This window comes from Phasianus colchicus, chromosome Z, assembly GCF_987193195.1.
Source record: "Phasianus colchicus chromosome Z, bPhaCol1.hap1.1, whole genome shotgun sequence".
NCBI lineage: Eukaryota > Metazoa > Chordata > Aves > Galliformes > Phasianidae > Phasianus > Phasianus colchicus.
This window is the reverse complement of record NC_143476.1, coordinates 24,837,793-24,856,666: the sequence shown is the minus strand read 5'-3', so window position 1 is coordinate 24,856,666 and position 18,874 is coordinate 24,837,793. Positions and strand designations below refer to the sequence as shown.

At 44.1% G+C, this 18,874-nt stretch overlaps 1 protein-coding gene across 1 annotated transcript in view; it reads left to right on the top strand.

Moving 5' to 3' along the window:
* Positions 1 to 16,094: 16,094 nt before the first annotated feature.
* PSD3 (pleckstrin and Sec7 domain containing 3) overlaps positions 16,095 to 18,874 on the top strand; it is a 104,737-nt gene continuing 101,957 nt past the window's right edge. Inside the window, exon 1 of the mRNA XM_031607737.2 lies at positions 16,095 to 16,138. Within this exon, the coding sequence (XP_031463597.2) occupies positions 16,118 to 16,138 (21 nt within the window). The 5' untranslated portion in view covers positions 16,095 to 16,117. The remainder of the gene's footprint in view (positions 16,139 to 18,874) is intronic.

The following is an 18,874-nucleotide window of genomic DNA, read 5'->3' as shown; positions in this document are numbered from 1 at the left end:
TCTTTTGTATCAGCAGCTCTTGAATATTATGTTCAAAGACATTATTAATTGCTTGTGCTTATTAGTTGACCATTGTAATTGTGATTGTTCGCCTTAGAATATCTCCACAGGCTTTGTGAATGATATTTTTAAAATTTGAGAGTGAAATATTCCTTTTAGTTAATTATGCAAGAAAAAAAAACAATGTCTGCTTGCACATTTTCACAGATGGGGCAACATATGGTGGCTTCTGCCACTGTGGGTATTTCAAACACAATGCAGCTGAGAACCATAAGGTCTGTGCAGGAAAAGAGTTGACATGATTATGCAGATAAAGGTTTACATGGGGAAGACCCAGCTGGATTGACTTTTGACTTCACAGATATTATCTCAGTCAACATTCTCCCCAGTAAAATTAAAGCTGAAGAAGGATGGGAGAGGGGGAAGGAAACTCACTTTTGGAGGTGCAGAGTGAATGTTTCTCCAGGATTTGGCCAAATACGGGTTGCACTTTTATTCTGAAGTCATGTTTGCTGATCACATCAGATTCAACAGAGGAAGATGAATTCCAACACAAGACATCTTCCTGGGGAAAGCACTTTTCATTCATTCCTACCTTGCTATGCCATGCCTTTTCCAGCCCAGAGAAGAAGCAAGGATGTTGTCAGGGTGGTAGAGGCTAATACGTTCTTGGATGGCTTCAGGTAGGCAGGTAGGCTGGTTTCACCCTTTCCTACCTGGGACCCAAGATGAATATCAGGAGGCTGCTCTCAGAGAAGCACATCCCCTCACAGCCTTGCTGCTGTGCTGCGCTGCTGGGAAGCTCTGGCTGTCCCACTCATCACTGTTTCATCTGTTGCTCAGCTAAGCCTGACCCCTTTAATGCCCAGTGCAAGATGAGAGTGTTGCTGATTTAATTTAGGCCTGGTTAATTTGAATGGAGAACTATCCATGGCAGCGCACAGCAAACATGCAATTTTTAGGCATTTTGTTCTTTGTGTCTCTTTGTAATACCAGTAATACTCCGTAATGACACTGTCCCACACAGCCTGTAGCACAAATACCAGTGGCTACATTAATGAAAGGAACTCTGTGATGCCTGTTTGGCCTTCTTGGGTTTAGAGACAGCCAGTCATTTTCTTGTAAGCAAACTCCTCTGCCCTAATTCATATCCTGAGTTTGGAAGTAAGTCTTGGAGAGTTTTTAATCAACAAAAAGACCCCAAAATAATGGATGAGATTTCTGAGCAAGGCTGAATTAACTACTTGAACAACTCAACTCTCCCTTCTATTTTTGTTAATGCAACGCTTAGATAAAGATCTGTTTCCTCTAGAAAAAGTCTTGTACAACATACCTGTAGAAGTTATTCCTTCTTTCAGTCTGCAGTAAAAAACTTCTTTCAAAGTTTCCTTTGCCTGTAGTTGCTTTGAAATGAGTATGATTATAGACTTCTTTTTCTGCCCTCATTGCTCTTTCCTGACACCCTAGAAAACTTGCTTGTCTTGGTACTGCAGGATGAGAAGCACCCCTGTATTACAATGTTTTTTTGCCAAAATTCAGTAGGCATTGCTGCTGTTTATGGTAATAAGCTGTAGGTCTGTTAATTATACAACGGAAATTTGCAGCTGTTGCAGTACTTGTTTGCTACCTCCACTTCTGGCCAGCGTGGTCTCTTTACCTCATCACTCCTTCCAAGTGCATCCTGGTGCAATGAGGGCACAGCTGAAACCTGGATGACTTCTTCTATCCCTCAGAAAGCTGTGGTGAATGCAGGTTGAACGTGCTTAGCAGGATGTAACTTGGTTAAGTAAATCAATAGTCTAAGAAGATGAAAACCAGGAACAGAACATGCAAGTTCTGCTGCTGTTCTCCTCAAAGCAATCCGTATAGTATTAGACAGCAAGGGCTCTGAGATACATCACAGCATTCCTGGTACTGCAGGAGCAACTGTAGTAGCCTGAATAAACTACAGGTAGGCAGGTATGAACTGAGTGAACACACAGTGTGAAAAATGTTTACAAGTAGGCTTGACTTACCTGGGTACTGTGAAGTACATCAGCACCCACTCCCTTTACAAAAAAGAACTGACTTCTTTTTATCAGCTGACATCAACCCATGTGAGACTCATTCTTTCAAAAAACAGTAAAACCAAGAAGTGCTGCAGTCTTTTAATACACCCTCACTAATATTTCAGAAAGTGCTCTGAAATGACAGCCTCTGTGATTGTTACTGCAGATAGGTATCTCTAACAATGTAGTGCTTTAAAGCTGTAGTAAACTAAGTCCTCTTTTAAGGTAGGAAGTGGATAAAATTCTTTGGGAATCTTTGTTGACCAATATTGCTAAAGAAACTGACAATATGCAAAGTTCCACTCTGAAGGGAAAGTCTTGAATGGCAGTACATATTTGAGTGATTCCATGTAGACCTCCAATGCAGTTATAAAAATAAAAATAAAAATAGAAGCCTGAACAAGAAAACAACTTGATACTCATAATCATTTTCTGGAGGGTGGAAGAATACATCTATTTTAGAGAGGATCCTCCCAGCAGAATCATATGGCTTTCTCCTAGGAATCCCATGAGTCACAGCAGTGTTAGGCAAACCATTTTAATCATTCACTTGAGGGGCCTGAAATATCAACTCTTACCAGTAGGATTCCTGGTATTCTGAGGTCCTGTACTTCATCATATTTGCTTGGAAGTTGTTGATATCTCAGCAGTTTGATGTAGTCATACTGGAAGAACCATCTTTATTGAAGATACCTGTTGTATTTCAGAAAGAAAAAAAATAAATAAATAATTTCTAAGACAGAACATCTATCCACGTGGAAGCCCATCATCCTTCACATTTTACAACGTCTGCCCAGTCTCTAACTTCATATTACATTGATCATGGAATGGTAAGTTAAACAAGTTAAACAGCCTTGTCTGTCAAGTGAAGGATCTGTGGACTGCAATTCAATTTGCCTAGGACCAGACAGAGGCAAAAGAACAACTTGGGTTTGAAACCAGGTATTTCTAGTTCAATTTCTACTCAAATATATGGTCTGTGAGCCTAGAACATTTTCCTCATACTTGGTGACAGGCAGCTCCAGTAATCAGTGCTTGCCTCTAATGAGGACATAGACTTCTGTGGTTTTGCTTTATCCAGCAGGTAGGTCCATCTTGATGCAGGCAGCAGGACTTATGGGAAAGGCTGAGCAAAAGCCAGAATTGTTTTAAGTTAGAGAAGATACTACTGAGGGATCATGTGATCCCTCTACAGGTAATTACAAGAGTGCTTCGGGGCAGTGTAATCTGTTCTCTTTGTCCATGGTGGATAAGATAAAAACCACAGGCTGAAATTACAGGAAGGGAAATTTCAATTAGATGTTTTCCACTTCTTAAGATGGTGAAACATTTGCAAAAATTGCCTGGGACAAAGTAGGATATCCAGGTTTGGAAATGTTAGGGATGGTTACATGGTGTTCATGCATTTGCATAGCTGGTATGGGTTAGATCAGCATTTTAAACTGAACTGTTGACACAGAGTAATGAGATGTGCAGTGTTCACACTCCCAGGCAGTGACAATAGGGATATGACAGATCTCTTCTCTTCTGCTCTGAAGAATTACTCCAAAAACTGGGGGGCATTAATAGTAAAGATACAATTCTGTAAAATGGTAACCCTTTGATCAAGTGTTCAGTAACGTATTCACTTATGGCCAACCTTCCTAAGCACCATCAAGCTTTGGGGCAGCAATCTGTTTAATTGCTAATGTGTTGTGCTTTGATTATCAGGTCAGTTAGCCAGGAAAGAAAATGGAGTCCTCTAGTTAGCACCAGCAGTGTTTCAAAGAGACCCACTGTGTTGCTGGTGTTCACTGACCAATAATGAGTCTGTGATAACAGTGCACGTGAATAATGTGGAATTTCTACCAATGGTAACAAAAAGTGCAACATTTTGCAAAGTTTCATTTCCTGTTGATTTGCATTTTTGCCTCTGCCTTACGCAATTCTATCAATATTTCCCATTTGTGTTCTATTGGATAGCTCTAGCAAGCAAGAAAAGTGCCTGAATTTGTATACACCACTTGATAGTACTGACTGCTGCACAAGGGATGTGCTTTTCCATGTCTCAGAACAAGCATTAATCAAGTGCTGATTTCCATTAACCTAATTTTCCCTGAGACCTCTATCCTACTTCTGTTTGAAATTAGCTATCCAATTCAAAAGGTACTTAAGGAGGCAGGCAGATGAACAAACAGATAATGGTTGGCATAATCTTGTAAGCTCCATTTTCTTAGACAACTGAACTAAAAAGAGGGATCTTTAATCAGACTGTTGCTGCCTGTATGTCAGTGAAGTCTGACACTCAAGAGAAAGTCTTAACCCCAAAAAAGAAACAACAACCAGGAGGCCTAATCCAGTTCAAGCTCAGGCACACACAGTGAATATAAAACCCCATCCCCATTGGTCTGGTTGGTCTGAAGGAATATCCTCTGCACAAAGTTCAGTACTGCTGTCACTACTGCATCAGCAGCCTTTAGGCACAGGAGATGAAAACAACCCTATGGATGAGGGACAGGATTGATTTCAGAAGGACTGGCTTTGTTCCCATCTGTGACAGTGGCTTCTTTAGGGAAGGAGAATTTAAGGCAATGTATTGAAAGGTATGGCAAGCAGAGAACAACAAAACTGCAGTAGAACTGCCTTCCAGGACAAAAAATAAAGTCTCCTTTTCACGTGATTCCCAGCAAAACAGCAGATCAAACTGTGACCTTCTTGGGTAACGGGAAATGTTTGGAAAGTATTCTGTATTTTTTTTTTCTTGTCTGTACCACAGGATAAAATGTAGGTGTATTAATTGGTTTTTTCTGTTGTCTTTACTGTACCTTATTTACTGCAATATGCTCTGATATTTGTAAGCTTTGAACTGTGTTCATCTTCAGGATAGTTTTCATTCTCTGATCCACTCTAACAACATGAGGTTTCCCCATATTTTTCCAGCTTGTCTCAACAATATCATTTGAATTACATAGTACATTTCCTGTCTCCCAAGCTCATGCAGGGGGTCTTGGCTAGTGTATTGTCTTGCCAACTTTAGAGAATATCTTGAACATTTGAGAAGCATTAGTCATTGGCAATAGATAGTGTATTTTGCATATTACCATTGCCCATGCTTTCTACAGGCTCTGGTCTATAGGAAAACTTATATTTGTAGTGAGCTAAGAAGAAGACATTCACTGATTTCCTCAAACACAAACACATATTGGCCAAAGGAAACTCTTGAAGTCTACACCAATCCCTCCCAGTTCTTTAAAATATCCCTTGGATCACAGAGATCTTCAAGCCTTTAGTACAGTTAAAGATGGCTTTCTAGAAGAAAAAAATAGAGACTTTGGCAACTTCTTTTTGCAAGGTAACCTTGTACATACCATAATTCTTCTTTTAATGTCTTTGAATTCAGAAGACATACTTGGTGAGGTAATTGAAATTCCTTAGGCTTCATCAAGTACCACTGCATGGCTTGAGGCCCATAGCTTTGATATAAAGATTGCCCCTAGCAATGTTCATTTTACAGTTCAAAACATATTACCTGCATTTCCTGGAGGGAAAAGGATTCTTGTCATGCCACTATATGGTACAATCATTTTGCATCATCACAAGCCTGCAATATTTGTTTTCTTTGGATATAAAAACATTAATTAAACTAGTCTATCATTTAAACAAGTCACTTTATCAATAAGCACTTTCCCAATATGTAAAGGAGAAGTATTTTCCTTTGTTTTCTTGGCCGTTTCTATCCTCCAGTATAAACCTGGCTGTATATCATAGGTATGTCCAAAGAATTGTTGCATGGCAAGTTCTTTGGAAAAGATGTACTTTTTTATTTGACATATAGGAAACTGATCTTTGTTTCAAGAGAGCAGTTAAGATATCGACAAATACTGACTTACGTAAAGAGATTAAGAGCTCCCATCCAACTCAGATAATCCCTTCAAATTCAAATCCAAGATGTGAGTTAGATTTTTAATTTGAGGCTACTGATGGAAAAGTGTTCCTTGCTCAGGCAGTGAAGGAGGAGGGACAAGCCTGAGTGATGCAGTATATTGTGGCATATATCTCCTTTCTCCATGCAGTTCCAACAGCTCAGACTCAAGCAACACAGGGAAATTCTGGGCTCTCCTTGAAGGCTCTGTTGAGCCAGGTTTACTCCTGAGATATTTGTGCTAGCTGATTTTGTAGGGACTATGAATGTGATAAATGTGCAGCAGCTCTTGCCTTGTCATTGTGCTTGAACTATGTTTGACAATGTGAATATAAATCTGGGATATTTGGGTCCCAGTTTTATAATGCATTTACATGCCTGGTGAATATCCTGCATTTAACTATCTTCAGCACATAGGGGCTGAGAGTGCTGTGAAAGACATCTGGTTTTGTATTATGTAAAGAAGAGATCTTTCATGTTGACTCTAACACTTACTTGCATCTGTGGTCTGATCGCGTCGTTTACCTCAGTTGTTTCATCTGAGAAGTAAGAACGCTGGAGCTTGACCTTTTACCAGGTAATGCAGGAAGATTAATTTGTAAACGTGTGCCACAGACTTCAGAGGAGTCTGTCAGTATGAAAAAGTATAACTCAGAACTGTTTTTATTGCACTTGAAAGCACTTCCACAACACCCAGATCTTGAGCAGAGCTGACTGCCACTACTGCTCAAGGTAATTCACTGTGCTCAGCAGGATCAGAGTCAGACTAAAAACTTAAGACTGACAGTGGAAATCCAACATTTGGGAAGAACCTAACATTTTTAGAACCACAGTAGACTCTAAAGAACGATGCAGTCAGCGATAGCTTTCCACTGACTCCAACAGGCTTTGCACCTAAGTTTCTACCTTCTGCAACTGACTCAGATATTTTTCATTACCAAGTCTACCTCTTCTGCTTTCTCAGAAAACAAAAATCCAATGTGCTCTTCTCGCCAGGAGGCAAGTCTCTCTTGCAGCAGAAAAGGAGGAAAACAGAATGTTGCTTTTGCATCAGCTATCAAAAATGTAGTATCCTAATTAAAAATTTAAATGGAAAAGAATTCTGAAGAAATGGGAGACATACTTATGGAATTCAGTGGCTTTTTCCCTGGGGTTGAATTTGGAATTGGATTTGATCCTGAGATAGTTATGGAGTTGTAAAGCTGGTTTTATGGAGCTGTAAAAACTCAGCATGATGCTGAAGGAGAAAAATTCAAACTCACAGAAATGGAGTAAAGAAGGATTTTTGGATTCAAGGGATTCAAGATTATATATCTGATGTGCTGTTCCTGGCTATAGATTCTGGATCCATGGAGATGGTGACTGATACGGATACGGAAATGACAGAGTGTCCACCAACACACTCAGCTGTAGAGATAAAACCTGCTTTATGGGAAATCAGATCTCTATGCTAGAAAACTGCTTATATAATTCATTTCATGCCTTCTGAATTCCAGGTAAGAACTTCCTGAAAGTAAGAGGATTAAAAGAGATAGATGCTATATGATCTACTAGCCTGGATTTTAGTGCAGCTACCTATGGTGTGGAGAAAGATGTATGAAAACCATGAAAACTAATCCTGAGAGCTAGCAGAAGAACAGGCAGGAAGTGTCTTATCCATTTACTAATGGAAAATTAAAGCTATGGTACAGGAGGGTGGGGTAAGTGTAAAGATAATAGCAGTTCATTTGATGAAAAAATGTAGAAGAAAAGCTAATGGAAAGTGATGCTTCTTGGCTAGAGCATTCTCTTTGCACAGAGTTGGCCTCACAAGATCTGGCATTGGGCACAACTTCCAGATGGTAGGCAGGATTGAGAGCAGTGTGGGTGGGGACTTCCTCCAGCTTTCCTGCTGCTCACACCACATGTGATGTTGAATGTCAAGACTGTGTACCCATCCCACTGATGCAGGGTTGATTGCTGGCAGGGGCAGGCTGGGAATAAACAACTTTCTGGGGAGGAAGTAATAAAAAGTGTATAAATGGTTGCTTGAGAGATAGGGGGTGGGAGACTGGGAACGCATGTCTGTGGAACTGGGACCCTTCTTTGAGGAGGCAGCAGTGGTAAACACCAGAAGGACAGGGGAATTGAATCTTTTATTGGAATCTGCTGTTGGGTGCTGTTAGGAGACCAGGGCTGTGAGGAGCAAGAGGTGAGATTTCTATTGAGGAAATGGGGAGGTACAAGAGAGACTAAACATTTAGAGGATATTTGCTGAACTCGATACATGGGGAGGGAGAAAAGAGTGTGGAAGAGTTTAAAAGGTGATCTGGGTCTTGCTTTGTTATAGGAGCACTATAGGAGACTTATATGAGAAGAGAGGGCAGGGCAAGGCAGGTGCCTTCAACTAGAATCTCCTTTTCTACATGCAGTTTCTGTAGGTAACTCTAGGCATATACTCCCAGTCATCTGATACAAAGTTATTGCCTTCCTTGTCACTACATCCTCCCAAGAATGACCTTGTTGGACAAGCTTTCCATCTCTTTATGAGACTCTTTAAGGTTGATGTTAGCCCATGAGGCTCTGCAACCCCTTGTTTGTCAAGCTGCCTTCCAGAAACCAGCCTCAGAATGGAGAAAATATTTAGACCTCTCCTTTCCCCCAATCTGACAACGGAAGCTTCTAAGATGCAAGCTGGAAGCTGTTGCCATAGTGTTGTACCTGAAGGCTGACGTGTCTCTGGTGTCACTCTCTGACAGGACACATGATACCCTCAGTTCAGGTCTTTTTTGGTTTTGGTTCCTGTTCTCTGCTGTGGAAACTGTGTCTTTGTTTAGAAAACATGTCAAAAATACTGGCTGCAGAAACTTTTCACATTCAGATGAAGTCATTACCAGTTTGCTCATGTTGGCTGGGCTTGCTCTGAGTGAAATGTGCTGTTTTCTGCATGCAAACTTGCATCCATTGTTTGTGTCTCATGCGTTCAATAAACTGAGAGATCAGAGGAGAGATATGAATGCATGCAGTCTTTTCTAGCTGTTTGTTACCTACATCCACTGCCATTTTGTGTAAGGAAGCAGATTTTGTTAGTGTGACTGCATGTCCTCTTCCAGCGGGAAATGGCATTCCTGGAAAGGTTTTGCAATATCAGATGTGAGGAGGAGAGAGATTTAGGAAGTGAAGAATGGATGTGAACTGTGTAGGAGACTGAAAATGCTGTAAACGTGGTCTTTATCGTACACACTGTTGGGACCTAAGCCAATACTGTTCTTCTAAGTATGCAGGCAGACACAAGGAAACACTATGTGCCTTACTGGAAAGCTGAGCATGACTGCTTGACATCTCACTTGCCTAAGGGGCTCCATTGTGCTCATTGGACCAAAGAAGCAAAACGAGGGGAAAAACCTGCACGTAGAAGAATTTCTCATGCCAAGTATGGTCCTGCTACTTATGTTGAGAACAGACAGTGAAATGCAGTGATGGCTAACCCCATTTCTTCTGACTACCTTTCCAACATAGTGAGGTTGCTTTATTTAGTTGGTTTTAGTAGTTTCATTCTTAATGGTGTTAATTTCCTCTGCAGCTGCAGCATTTCATTTACTAAGCTGCTGCATGAATGTCCCAGAGTTGTGAGCCATAATGATCCTATTTTTTGGAGGACAGTAAAGTGTTGTGTTTACCTGACTCTGAAGGCTGTTTGCTGCATACCAATGAAGTCATAGCTATAACTGCAGCAATCTTCCTCTGACTCTGGTTTTCCATACACTGGTAGCACTGTTAAAAGGTGCTACTTACCCTACCAAAAAAAAAAAAAAAAAAGCCATTGAGCACATGTCGCACTCTTTCCCTCAGCTCTCAGTAGCTTGGCATCTGAAGTACAGAGTACAGTCCCAGTCCAGTCTGAATAATCTGTGGCAGGAAAGAAAAAGGCACGTGGGGAAAAACCACACAGGGGGAATTTAGAGAATTCCAGTGTCTCAGGAAGCCAAAAACACAAAGCCACAGTATCTTGGCTTGAAATGTAAGTTTCCTTTGATCACAGCGTACTATGCAGTTGCAGTATTTGGCATCCTTTTTTGGAGCTCAAGACCAGAATGATTTATGTAAGACTGACTAAGGTTTCCCTGGAAAGGATGCCATTCTGCAGAATCCAATAAGTTATTCTGGAGGAAAAAGAACAGCCTGTGAAAATACCACCTGGAGTGTTTCTCTTCTGCTCAAATGCAGTATGGTCTCCTCCCCTGTGCATTGCACTGATTGAACTTTTGAACACCTCTGTACTTTCCTTAGAGCCAAAGATTTGTTTAATACGCTACTGTTGTTCATGCAAAACTTTTTCTTCTCTTGGTTGTTAGTCCAGATAAGCTACTTTGCTTTGCCTCTCAGGAAACTCTCAGCATTACCATACTCAGACACAAGGCAGGGAAACCAGAGGGATATAAGGTAGATGGGATTCCTAGTAGAAGACCCTTTAGAGTGATCATGCTTAGCAAAGTTCTTCCAGAATTATTTTGAGATGGCCTGCAATTGGTAGATTAGATTAAATAAAGCATATAGATAATGCATTGACATGATGAACATCTGGCTGGGTGCTACAATCTGAGGACAAAAAGGAATAGCTAGAGGGAATGGCTTCAAACTGCACGAGGGGAGATTTAGGCTGGATGTTAAGAAATACTACATCTCTGAAAGAGTGGTCAGGCACTGGAATGGGCTGCCCAGGGAGGTGGTGGAGTCACTGACCCTGGAGGTGTTCAAGGAAGGTTTGGATTTTGTGTTGAGGGATATGGTTTAGTGAGAACTATTGGTGATAGGTGGACGATTGGACTGGATGATCTTGTAGGTCTTTTCCAACCTTGGTGTTTCTGTGATTCTGTGATTCTCTGATTCTCCCCTTGCCATATGGATGACAAAGCAAATAAACCAACCTGTGATTCTTTCTTTTACTCTTTATATGGAGGTCTGGGGAAGGGAAGGGCTTTTTGTGATTTTGGAAATCCGCTTCATTAACACAGATCCAGCCATGGATATAATACTGATATCCAACTAGCTGAAATTTGCTTTTTCCTGTCACCAGTGTTGGTGTTCCTGTTGCTGAAGTATGCTGGACTCATGGACCTGCCTCCTTGTTTCCTGCTCAGAAGCAAGATGGAATGATTTCCCTACTCAGAGGGATGGCTGCCTTGCACCCTCAGCACCGGGAAACAGTTGGAGCAGAGCTGAGGAGGACCTGGGAACCCAGGGTAACCAACCACTTTTCTATCAGTTCCAGAGCTGTCTGGGAAGAACACTAAAAACCTCAATCTGGCTAGTACTGGTCCCTGGATTCTGCACCCTTCAGAGCCTTCAGTAGGGTTCCCTGGGTCACCAGCACACATGGGACTGCCTCTCCAGACTGAAGCCTCCCCTTGCCATATGGATGACAGAGCAAATAAACCAACTTCTCCAACAGGGCGCAGAGGGAAAGACTTAGTGATCTGCCTCTGTTGTGGTCTCAGTGTTCCCACATAAACTGCCAGGATCTGTGGTCCCTAGAGGCCTCTGGCTGTTTGCTAGGGAAGTGAAGGAAGCTCTTTTCTGTCACTGGTGACATGATCAGAAGCACAGACGCACTGCCAATCAGCTGATTTGGGGACTCTGCAGCACTCTGCTACAGAGAAGGCTAGAAAGAGATGAGGAAGGGAAATGATTAAGAGAGGAATAACAGAAGAGATCCAGGAGAGGTCTTACAGAACAGGGGCATTCATCAGGATTTCCTGTGTTGTACCATTTCAATGTGGCTATGAAAGAGATTACTAAAGGACAGAGACAGTCACAAAAGGGGAGATACCTATGCTCTGAAGCTTTTCAGAGATAAATGTCAGGTTGGAGATCTGCAAAGAGGATTGATGAGATTTTCATCAAATGTTTTAATTTTGGCCAGCTACAGGGTAAATATCACTATTTGTCTCCACAGGCAGGGAATGTTTGTCATTCTCTTTCTTCCCAAGATCAGATGGAGGAGGAAGCAAAGTGAAATCTCTGTAGAGAAGAGACGGAGAATCTGGAAAACTCATGTTTCCCAGAGTCCAGAGTATGGCAAGACTCTAGGGAGTTGTCAACAGAGGAAGAAGCAAAACAAGAATCAGTTAACCCCTGAAAGAGATTTCCAGCAGCCTGGCGTAAAAAGCCAGTACAGATAAGAGAATCTGCAAGGAATGCACCAGAGGAAGTTCAATGGTCCTGGCATGGCTTGTAGTATCACTGTCACAGTAATGCCTGCTAGCCAGCCCATGTGTACACCAACCCATCCTTTGCCATGACTGTCACTCAGGACCTTACTGTAATGATTTATTATTACTGTCTCTTAAGAAATAACAGAAAGGTTAAGCTCTTTACACATGCGCAGCTTGTGGACCTTACCTCTCTATCTGCTGTTCCCCTTGTGTTGCTAGAGCAACTTTTCCACTCTTACGTAAGAGTGAAAGGGTTGTGATGGTTACTCTGTTTTTCTGAGTAAAATAAGAAAAAAAAATATATTTTTGCAGCTGTTTCCAGAAAAGACCAGACACACAGAAGAAAATCCAATAAATGATTAACTCAGTCTTTCCATCTGAGGATAATAGTGTTTCTGGTTTTCTGGTGTTTTTGTGTTTTTTGTTGTTGTTTTGTTTTGTTTATTGCTAGCCTTTTCTTTCCCCTATGGAAAGAGGCATTTTCTGTTTGATTTGAAATGCAGTGTCCTAAGCTGTTTTCTGACGAACACCTGGATGATGTGTTTCATCCACCTTTGAATGAAGATGAATAAATTGGACGTTAGTTTCCTGTACTCCTCTCATCTCCTTGTGAGAGAATAATGAGAAAAAGAGCATGTTTATAGCCAAAAGAGTATAGCTGTCCCTCCTGTTGCCTTTACCTGCCTCTCACAACTGTTTGTCGTGTCCAGTAGCTCCTGGTATCACCTCCAGTTCCCTGCATCCTGCTTGTTCCTGCTGACAACCAGATCACCTGCCTGTTGCCCTCACACCATGCTTACTATCAGTTCCAACTCACCCGCGCTGCTGTGGAATCCATGGTGCTGGCAGTGCCCGTGACTATGAGATTTGCAGCACCTTAGTCTGTAGAACAGGCTGGACATTCCTGCTGAGCTGGCTACTTTCATCAAGGTTGACTACTCGGTTTCTGCCACCCCTTTTTTTCTTTCTTTCTTCTTTTTTTTTTTTTTTTTAACCTAGGTTGGGCTGTGCTAAAATACATGCCATTCGGTCAGGTGGCAATTCAAAGCACTTTGCAGATAGGATGGCCCTCATAATTGCTTAGCAAGCTGCCAGTTTTTTGTGCAAGCTTTTTTGCTGAAATAATTTTTTGATATAACCAACTGAAATCAAGTTTTTGGAAAAAAAAAATATTAAGATTTTCCTCATGAACGCACTAAAACCATCTCATTTCCCTGAGAACTGCTTGTCTATAGCAATGTTTTGGGATTTATTACTGCCTTCATGCCATAAGTGATGATCAGTGGTGTAAGAAATACCACCTTTCCTTGTGCAAATCTCAGGGCGGGTGATGCCAGAACCTATCACCCCCCCTTCACAGTGAAGTAAAATTACCCAGATGTCAGCATGACAGAGGCCTGTGGATCATCCTTTTCCAAGCCAGCAAACTCATCTCCCAGCCCAATGGCAGACAGCATATTCCCAGCAGCCCCAATGTCTGAGTGACTCGGCCAGGAGCCACGGCCAGAGAGAAAAGGTCAAATTCTTATCAACTGAACACAAATAGGAAAAAAAGCAAATCAAAGTGCAGTGGCCACCTATGCATCCAGGGCTGGGTCACAAGCAGCTGTGTTCCAGAATAGTGCCAACACACCAAACCCCTTAAAAAAGCATCTTTTGCTTCCAGCTGCCTCCTGGCCACCACCAACATTACCTCAGCCTGGCCTGAGGGAAGCCAGATGGAGCAAATCGCATCCTCAGAGATCCAGATACTGGATGTTTTTTTTTTCCCCGCTGCGATAGCCAGCTCAGATGTGGCACAGATGGGGATCTGTGGCCTGAAGGTCTCAGGGCCTCTGGGGAACATACAGCAGATGGGACAAAATGGCACCAGGATAGAAAGGCGCGCGGCTCCTTAGACCTGGCTGGGAGAGGGGTGAAGGCCCACAGCTCTGCTCCCTGACAACCATGGATGGGTGGGTGAGGGTCTTACCTCCCCACTTCTTTGGGCATGGAGCTCAGCTGCAGACTGCAGCTCCAGCACAACACATCACACCCTCAGGATCCATGCCAGCCACTCAGAGGATGGGAAAGCCATGTTTACAGCTGGCTTTTCCTAGAGGAGAGAGATGGCTATAAGTTACCCCCGGTCTGAGGGACCAGGTGGCAGAGGCACCAGGTGGCCTGCCTTCTTCAGGGTGGCACCGGTAGGAAGCAAGCATGGTGGAGTCCAGGTGGATACAGAGCTGAAGGTGGTTGGAAAGGGGTTTTGGGCTCAGAAGAGTGCTGCAAGTGCTGCATCATGTGGCCATGATGGGAGGAGAGCAGGGGGATGGTGTACACAGACCCATGGCCTGATCTGCAAAGGACAATGCCCACAAACGTGACCAAGTGCCAAAGCTGTAAGGGCTGCCCATGCTGGGAGGTGGGATGCCCTATGCCCTACGCATGCAGGTATGTCCCCAAAAACAGAGCCCCTCACTACAAGAAATGCATTGGCCATGGAGCATGTCCACAGAAGGGCAACAGAGCTGTGAAGGGTCTGGAGCACAAGTCTTATGCTGAGAAAACTGGGATTGTTCAGTCTGGAAAAGGCTCAGGGGAAACCTTATCACTTTCTACAACTCCCTGACAGGAGGTTGCAGCGAGGTGGATGTTGGCATCTTCTCCCAGGTGACAGCAACAGGACAAGTGCAAATGGCCTCAAGTTGTGCAAAGGGATGCTCAGCTTGGATAGGAGGAAAAACTTCTCAGAAAGAGTGCTGAGGCATTGGAACAGGCTACCCGCTGTCCCTGGAGGTGTTCAAGAACCGTGCAGATTTGGCACCAAGGGACATGGTTGGTGGGCATGGTGGGGACGGGCTGGTGGTTAGACGTGGCGATAGTAGAGGTCTTTTCCAAACCTAATGATTCTATGATTCTCTGATATTGCACCACCATTCTGCCCACAGCCCACGCCCATCCCAGAACTGTAGATGATAGGTAAGGTGTCACTGGCCGTGAAGATGTCCTAGCAGCGCAGCATGTACTGGCTGTGAGTTGGAAAGAACTTTCAATCGTATTTCCAGTACCAGATCACCTCCATCAAACCCTGCAGATGCCCAGTGGAAAGCCCAGAGCAGTTCTGCTGGTTTAAAGAAATGGAAGCTTTCAACTGCCAGAGAACAAAACCTAAGTAAGTGAGGAAATGAGCATCCTCCTTCCTCCACTCTGCCAGCCTCTTGCCTAGCTTCTGCCACAAGGCCTATGACATCCGTACGTATTTTATAATGCAGCTTCTCATGGGGAAACTCGGTTCTCGCTGAAGGGACGGGTTGTAGTTTCTGGTTGGAGAGCCCCAGCACGCAACTGTATGCTCAGAAACCCGAAGCTTTGAGACAACTTCCAGTGAACTCTGAAAAACAAGTCAGCGCCGAGGGTTCAGATGGGCTGCTCAGAAGACATCTGTGCTCTTTTGCGCGTTGCATCAGGCTGCGTGGAAAAGCCCCTGGGCTGGAGCTGGGTATTTCTGTAGCGGCTGCGGGAGCGCTTCAGAGAACAGGGAGCGCAGGGGAGAACAGCACGTCCTGACGCCCGCGGGCTTTGGGAAGCGCCTCTCACACGCGCCGTCGTTATGGGTACGCGTTCTGTTTTGTGTTTCGCACTCGGTTCCTTTCGGTAATCCCGAAATTCGTTTTCTTTTTTAATCTTTTTCACGAGCACGTGGTACCTTTCGTTCCTCTTCCCTTTCGCTACCTCCCCCTGCCGGCTTCCCCTTCCCCCCTTCCTCCCTCCCGTGCCGCCCGAGCCCCGGCCCGGCCCACCCCCGCCCCGCCCCGCCGGGCCCGGCCCGGCCCGGCCCCGCCGCCGGCCTGCTGCCGCCGCGCCCACCGCACAGGGGCCGCCCGCGGCCGCGCTGCCCGGCTTCGCCGCCGGCGCTGCGCCCGGCTGGGCGCCACGGCCCGGCGCGGCCTCGCGGGAGGGCGGCTGCGATCTGCCGTGGCCGGCGATGGGAGATGGACGGAGCCGGCAGAGCGGTAAGGGCGGCGTGCGGAGCGGGAGCGGGGCGGGGGCACCTCTTCCCTTTCGCCTACTTGTCGTTTTCCCCTCTTCTCACTTTTTCTTTCTTCTTCTTTTTTTTCCTTCCTATTACTTTCTTTTTATTTTCTTCGTCTTTTAATTCCCACTTTTCTTTAGCTTTTACTTCTCTCTCTCCTCCCTCTTTTTTTTTTTTCTTTTAGCTTTAACTTTTTTCTTTTTCTTTTCCTTTTTGCCTTTCTTTTTTTCTGCTTTTATTTTTTTTCCCCTTTCCCCTCTTCGTTTCACCATTTATTCTTTCTTTCCTCTTTTTCCTTTTTTCTTCCCTCTCTTCTCACATTCCCCTAAGGAGCAAAATCTCGGAGCCTGCCTGCTCTCGCTGCTGCCAGATCCCCAGCCGCACCAGCCGCCCCAGGGAGGCAGCGCTGGGACTCCGTCCCGTGGCTGGGACCCTTAGTCTGCATCCTGCATGGTTGATTTTGCTTCTGTCTCCGTGTAACTTGTCAGTGTAACAAATCAGCCCTCTTGCTGCGCTGATAGGCTCTTTTAATCATGCCAAATTCTTGAATTAAAGGAGATTTAGTGCAAAACTCAGCAAGTTAGTATCACTGTGTTTTTTGAGTAGGAGTAGGGTTCAGGCAAATTCACCAAAGTTTTACAACATGGAATTTGGACTGATACTCCTGCACAAACATCCTCACAAGGTGTTGTTATCTTAAGCCTTGCTGCAGTGTGCTGAAGCTGTGCTTCTCAGTGTGAGCATGTAGAGTGGTAATGATCTTGAACTTTACACAAACTCGCTGAAGATGCTAACTTCTCATGCAGGTGCATTATTTCCATGCCATAAACAACAATTATGTGGCTCCCACAGGGTGCTGGTTAGTACATTGTGAGGCAGAGCACATCTATGTGCTGTTGAAGCGATTTGGGTGTGTAATAGGTAACTGCTTTTGCAGCTTCAGTCACCATTAAAACCATTAAAGGGCCATTAAGACAGGGAGAGAAAGTCAAATACCATATTTCTAATGAAAATGCTTGCTGTGTACTCAGAATTGGAAGCAGTTGTAATGTACTGCTGATAGTCATCCAAGTCATTCTGGTTTAGCTGGTAGTAAGGAATCTCTTTTATTTTAAGTGCTTTTTCATCAGTCATATCCTCAGTTGATGTGCGTTAGCAGATGTTGCCATTTTAACACTCATTGTATGTCTGACCTAGCTCTCTTATTTGTACAGACTGGGAATTTGGTATGCAGTGGGTGGTTTATGAGTATGCCTTTGGTGTGAGAGGAGGTGAGGCAAAACCAGGTAGGAACCCCTATGGAAATACCCCTGTTCAATTATAGCCTTGGTTTGCTGTAGAAAAGAGTGTAAGAAACTCCTCTGTGGTAGTGGTGAAGTTAAAAACAATTCCAAGTATGCTATGCGTTACTCTCTTCTAAACTTGACATAAAAAAAAAAAAAAAAAAAAAATCAGAACTTCTTTATAGATAAAGAAAATTCTTGTTGTACCACTTACCAGAGTGAAGGAGGTCCTCTTGTGCTGCTGGTGCCCGAGCAGATTACCTGGCTTACTGTTGCCATTCCTAAACCATCAGGTTGGCAGGAAAGGCATTGAGGATCCTCATGAACACAGCTGATACCTTTTCTTCCTCTTCCTCCCTGGAAGGCTGCTGAAACTAGGGAAGCAACAGTTTCTTTGTTGTTGTCAAACTGGGTGGCTAGAAGACCTGGATGTAGTTCAGAGTGTTTCCCTTTCCTACTTCATCCCAGGAATGGTCCTTCTATTCTTGCCCACGTTTCCAGGAAAGTTTTGCCTTTGGTTTTGCAGTTTGGAATTAAGAGACAGTCTGGGCTTTGATTCCTGTGGGATGAAGAGGCAGCTGTCTGTGGGAGAGTTGTGGCTGGTGCCACAGAGCATCTATGCAGGCAAATGGTTATCTTGATGAACGTGCTCCTGGTCCAAGTGCCAGGAGCTCCAGCACTGGGGCTGGTGGCTGTGGCTACTGGAGTTGTGGCTGTCAGCATGCAAGAAGGATCCTTTGGCTATGGCTGTGAACAGTACTTGTGTGCAGCATGGGTGGTGGCCTGAAATGGTTTCTGCTCTGTGGAGATACAGGCTGGCAGGCCTGGGAGCTATAATGGGTGTTTTAAGTCACTCCTTATGTTGCTTTTTGGAGTTCCTCTGTTGTAAGGGTTCCGAGTGAGCAAGTGGCTTGGGTTCTTGTGAAAGCTGTCTTGGCTACACTGGGTAGAGTGAAGGAAGTAAAAGGAAGGGAGGGAGGAGTCAGCATCTGGTGCATAGTGGTAGATGTATCTCCCGGGTACCTGGTAGCAATCTGCCGTGCTGCTGCACTCTACCTGAGGTTGGGGAAGCCCATGGGCTGGCCAAAGGTTGAAGGTCAGGTCAGCCAGCCACACACTAAAGCATCCCACTACATGCTGGCCCTGTGGCAGTGAGAGCAGCAGCATGTCTAGCGGGACCTCCTCACTGTGGCTTGCAGACCATATTGGAATAGTTGAGAGAGGCATGTTCCAAGGATGTTCAGCCAGACTTCATTCCCTCTGGAGGTTCTGGTTAGGCGTATCGGTGATCAGACAGCTCCTCCAAGCCATCGGTGTATGAAGCAATGAGGATGCAGACCAAGGTAGATCTTGAGCAGTTTGTGTCTTAAGTATCTGAATCTCATTCTGAGGGAATTTCCGTGTTCTGGGACCCATGGTCCCACAAGAGATTA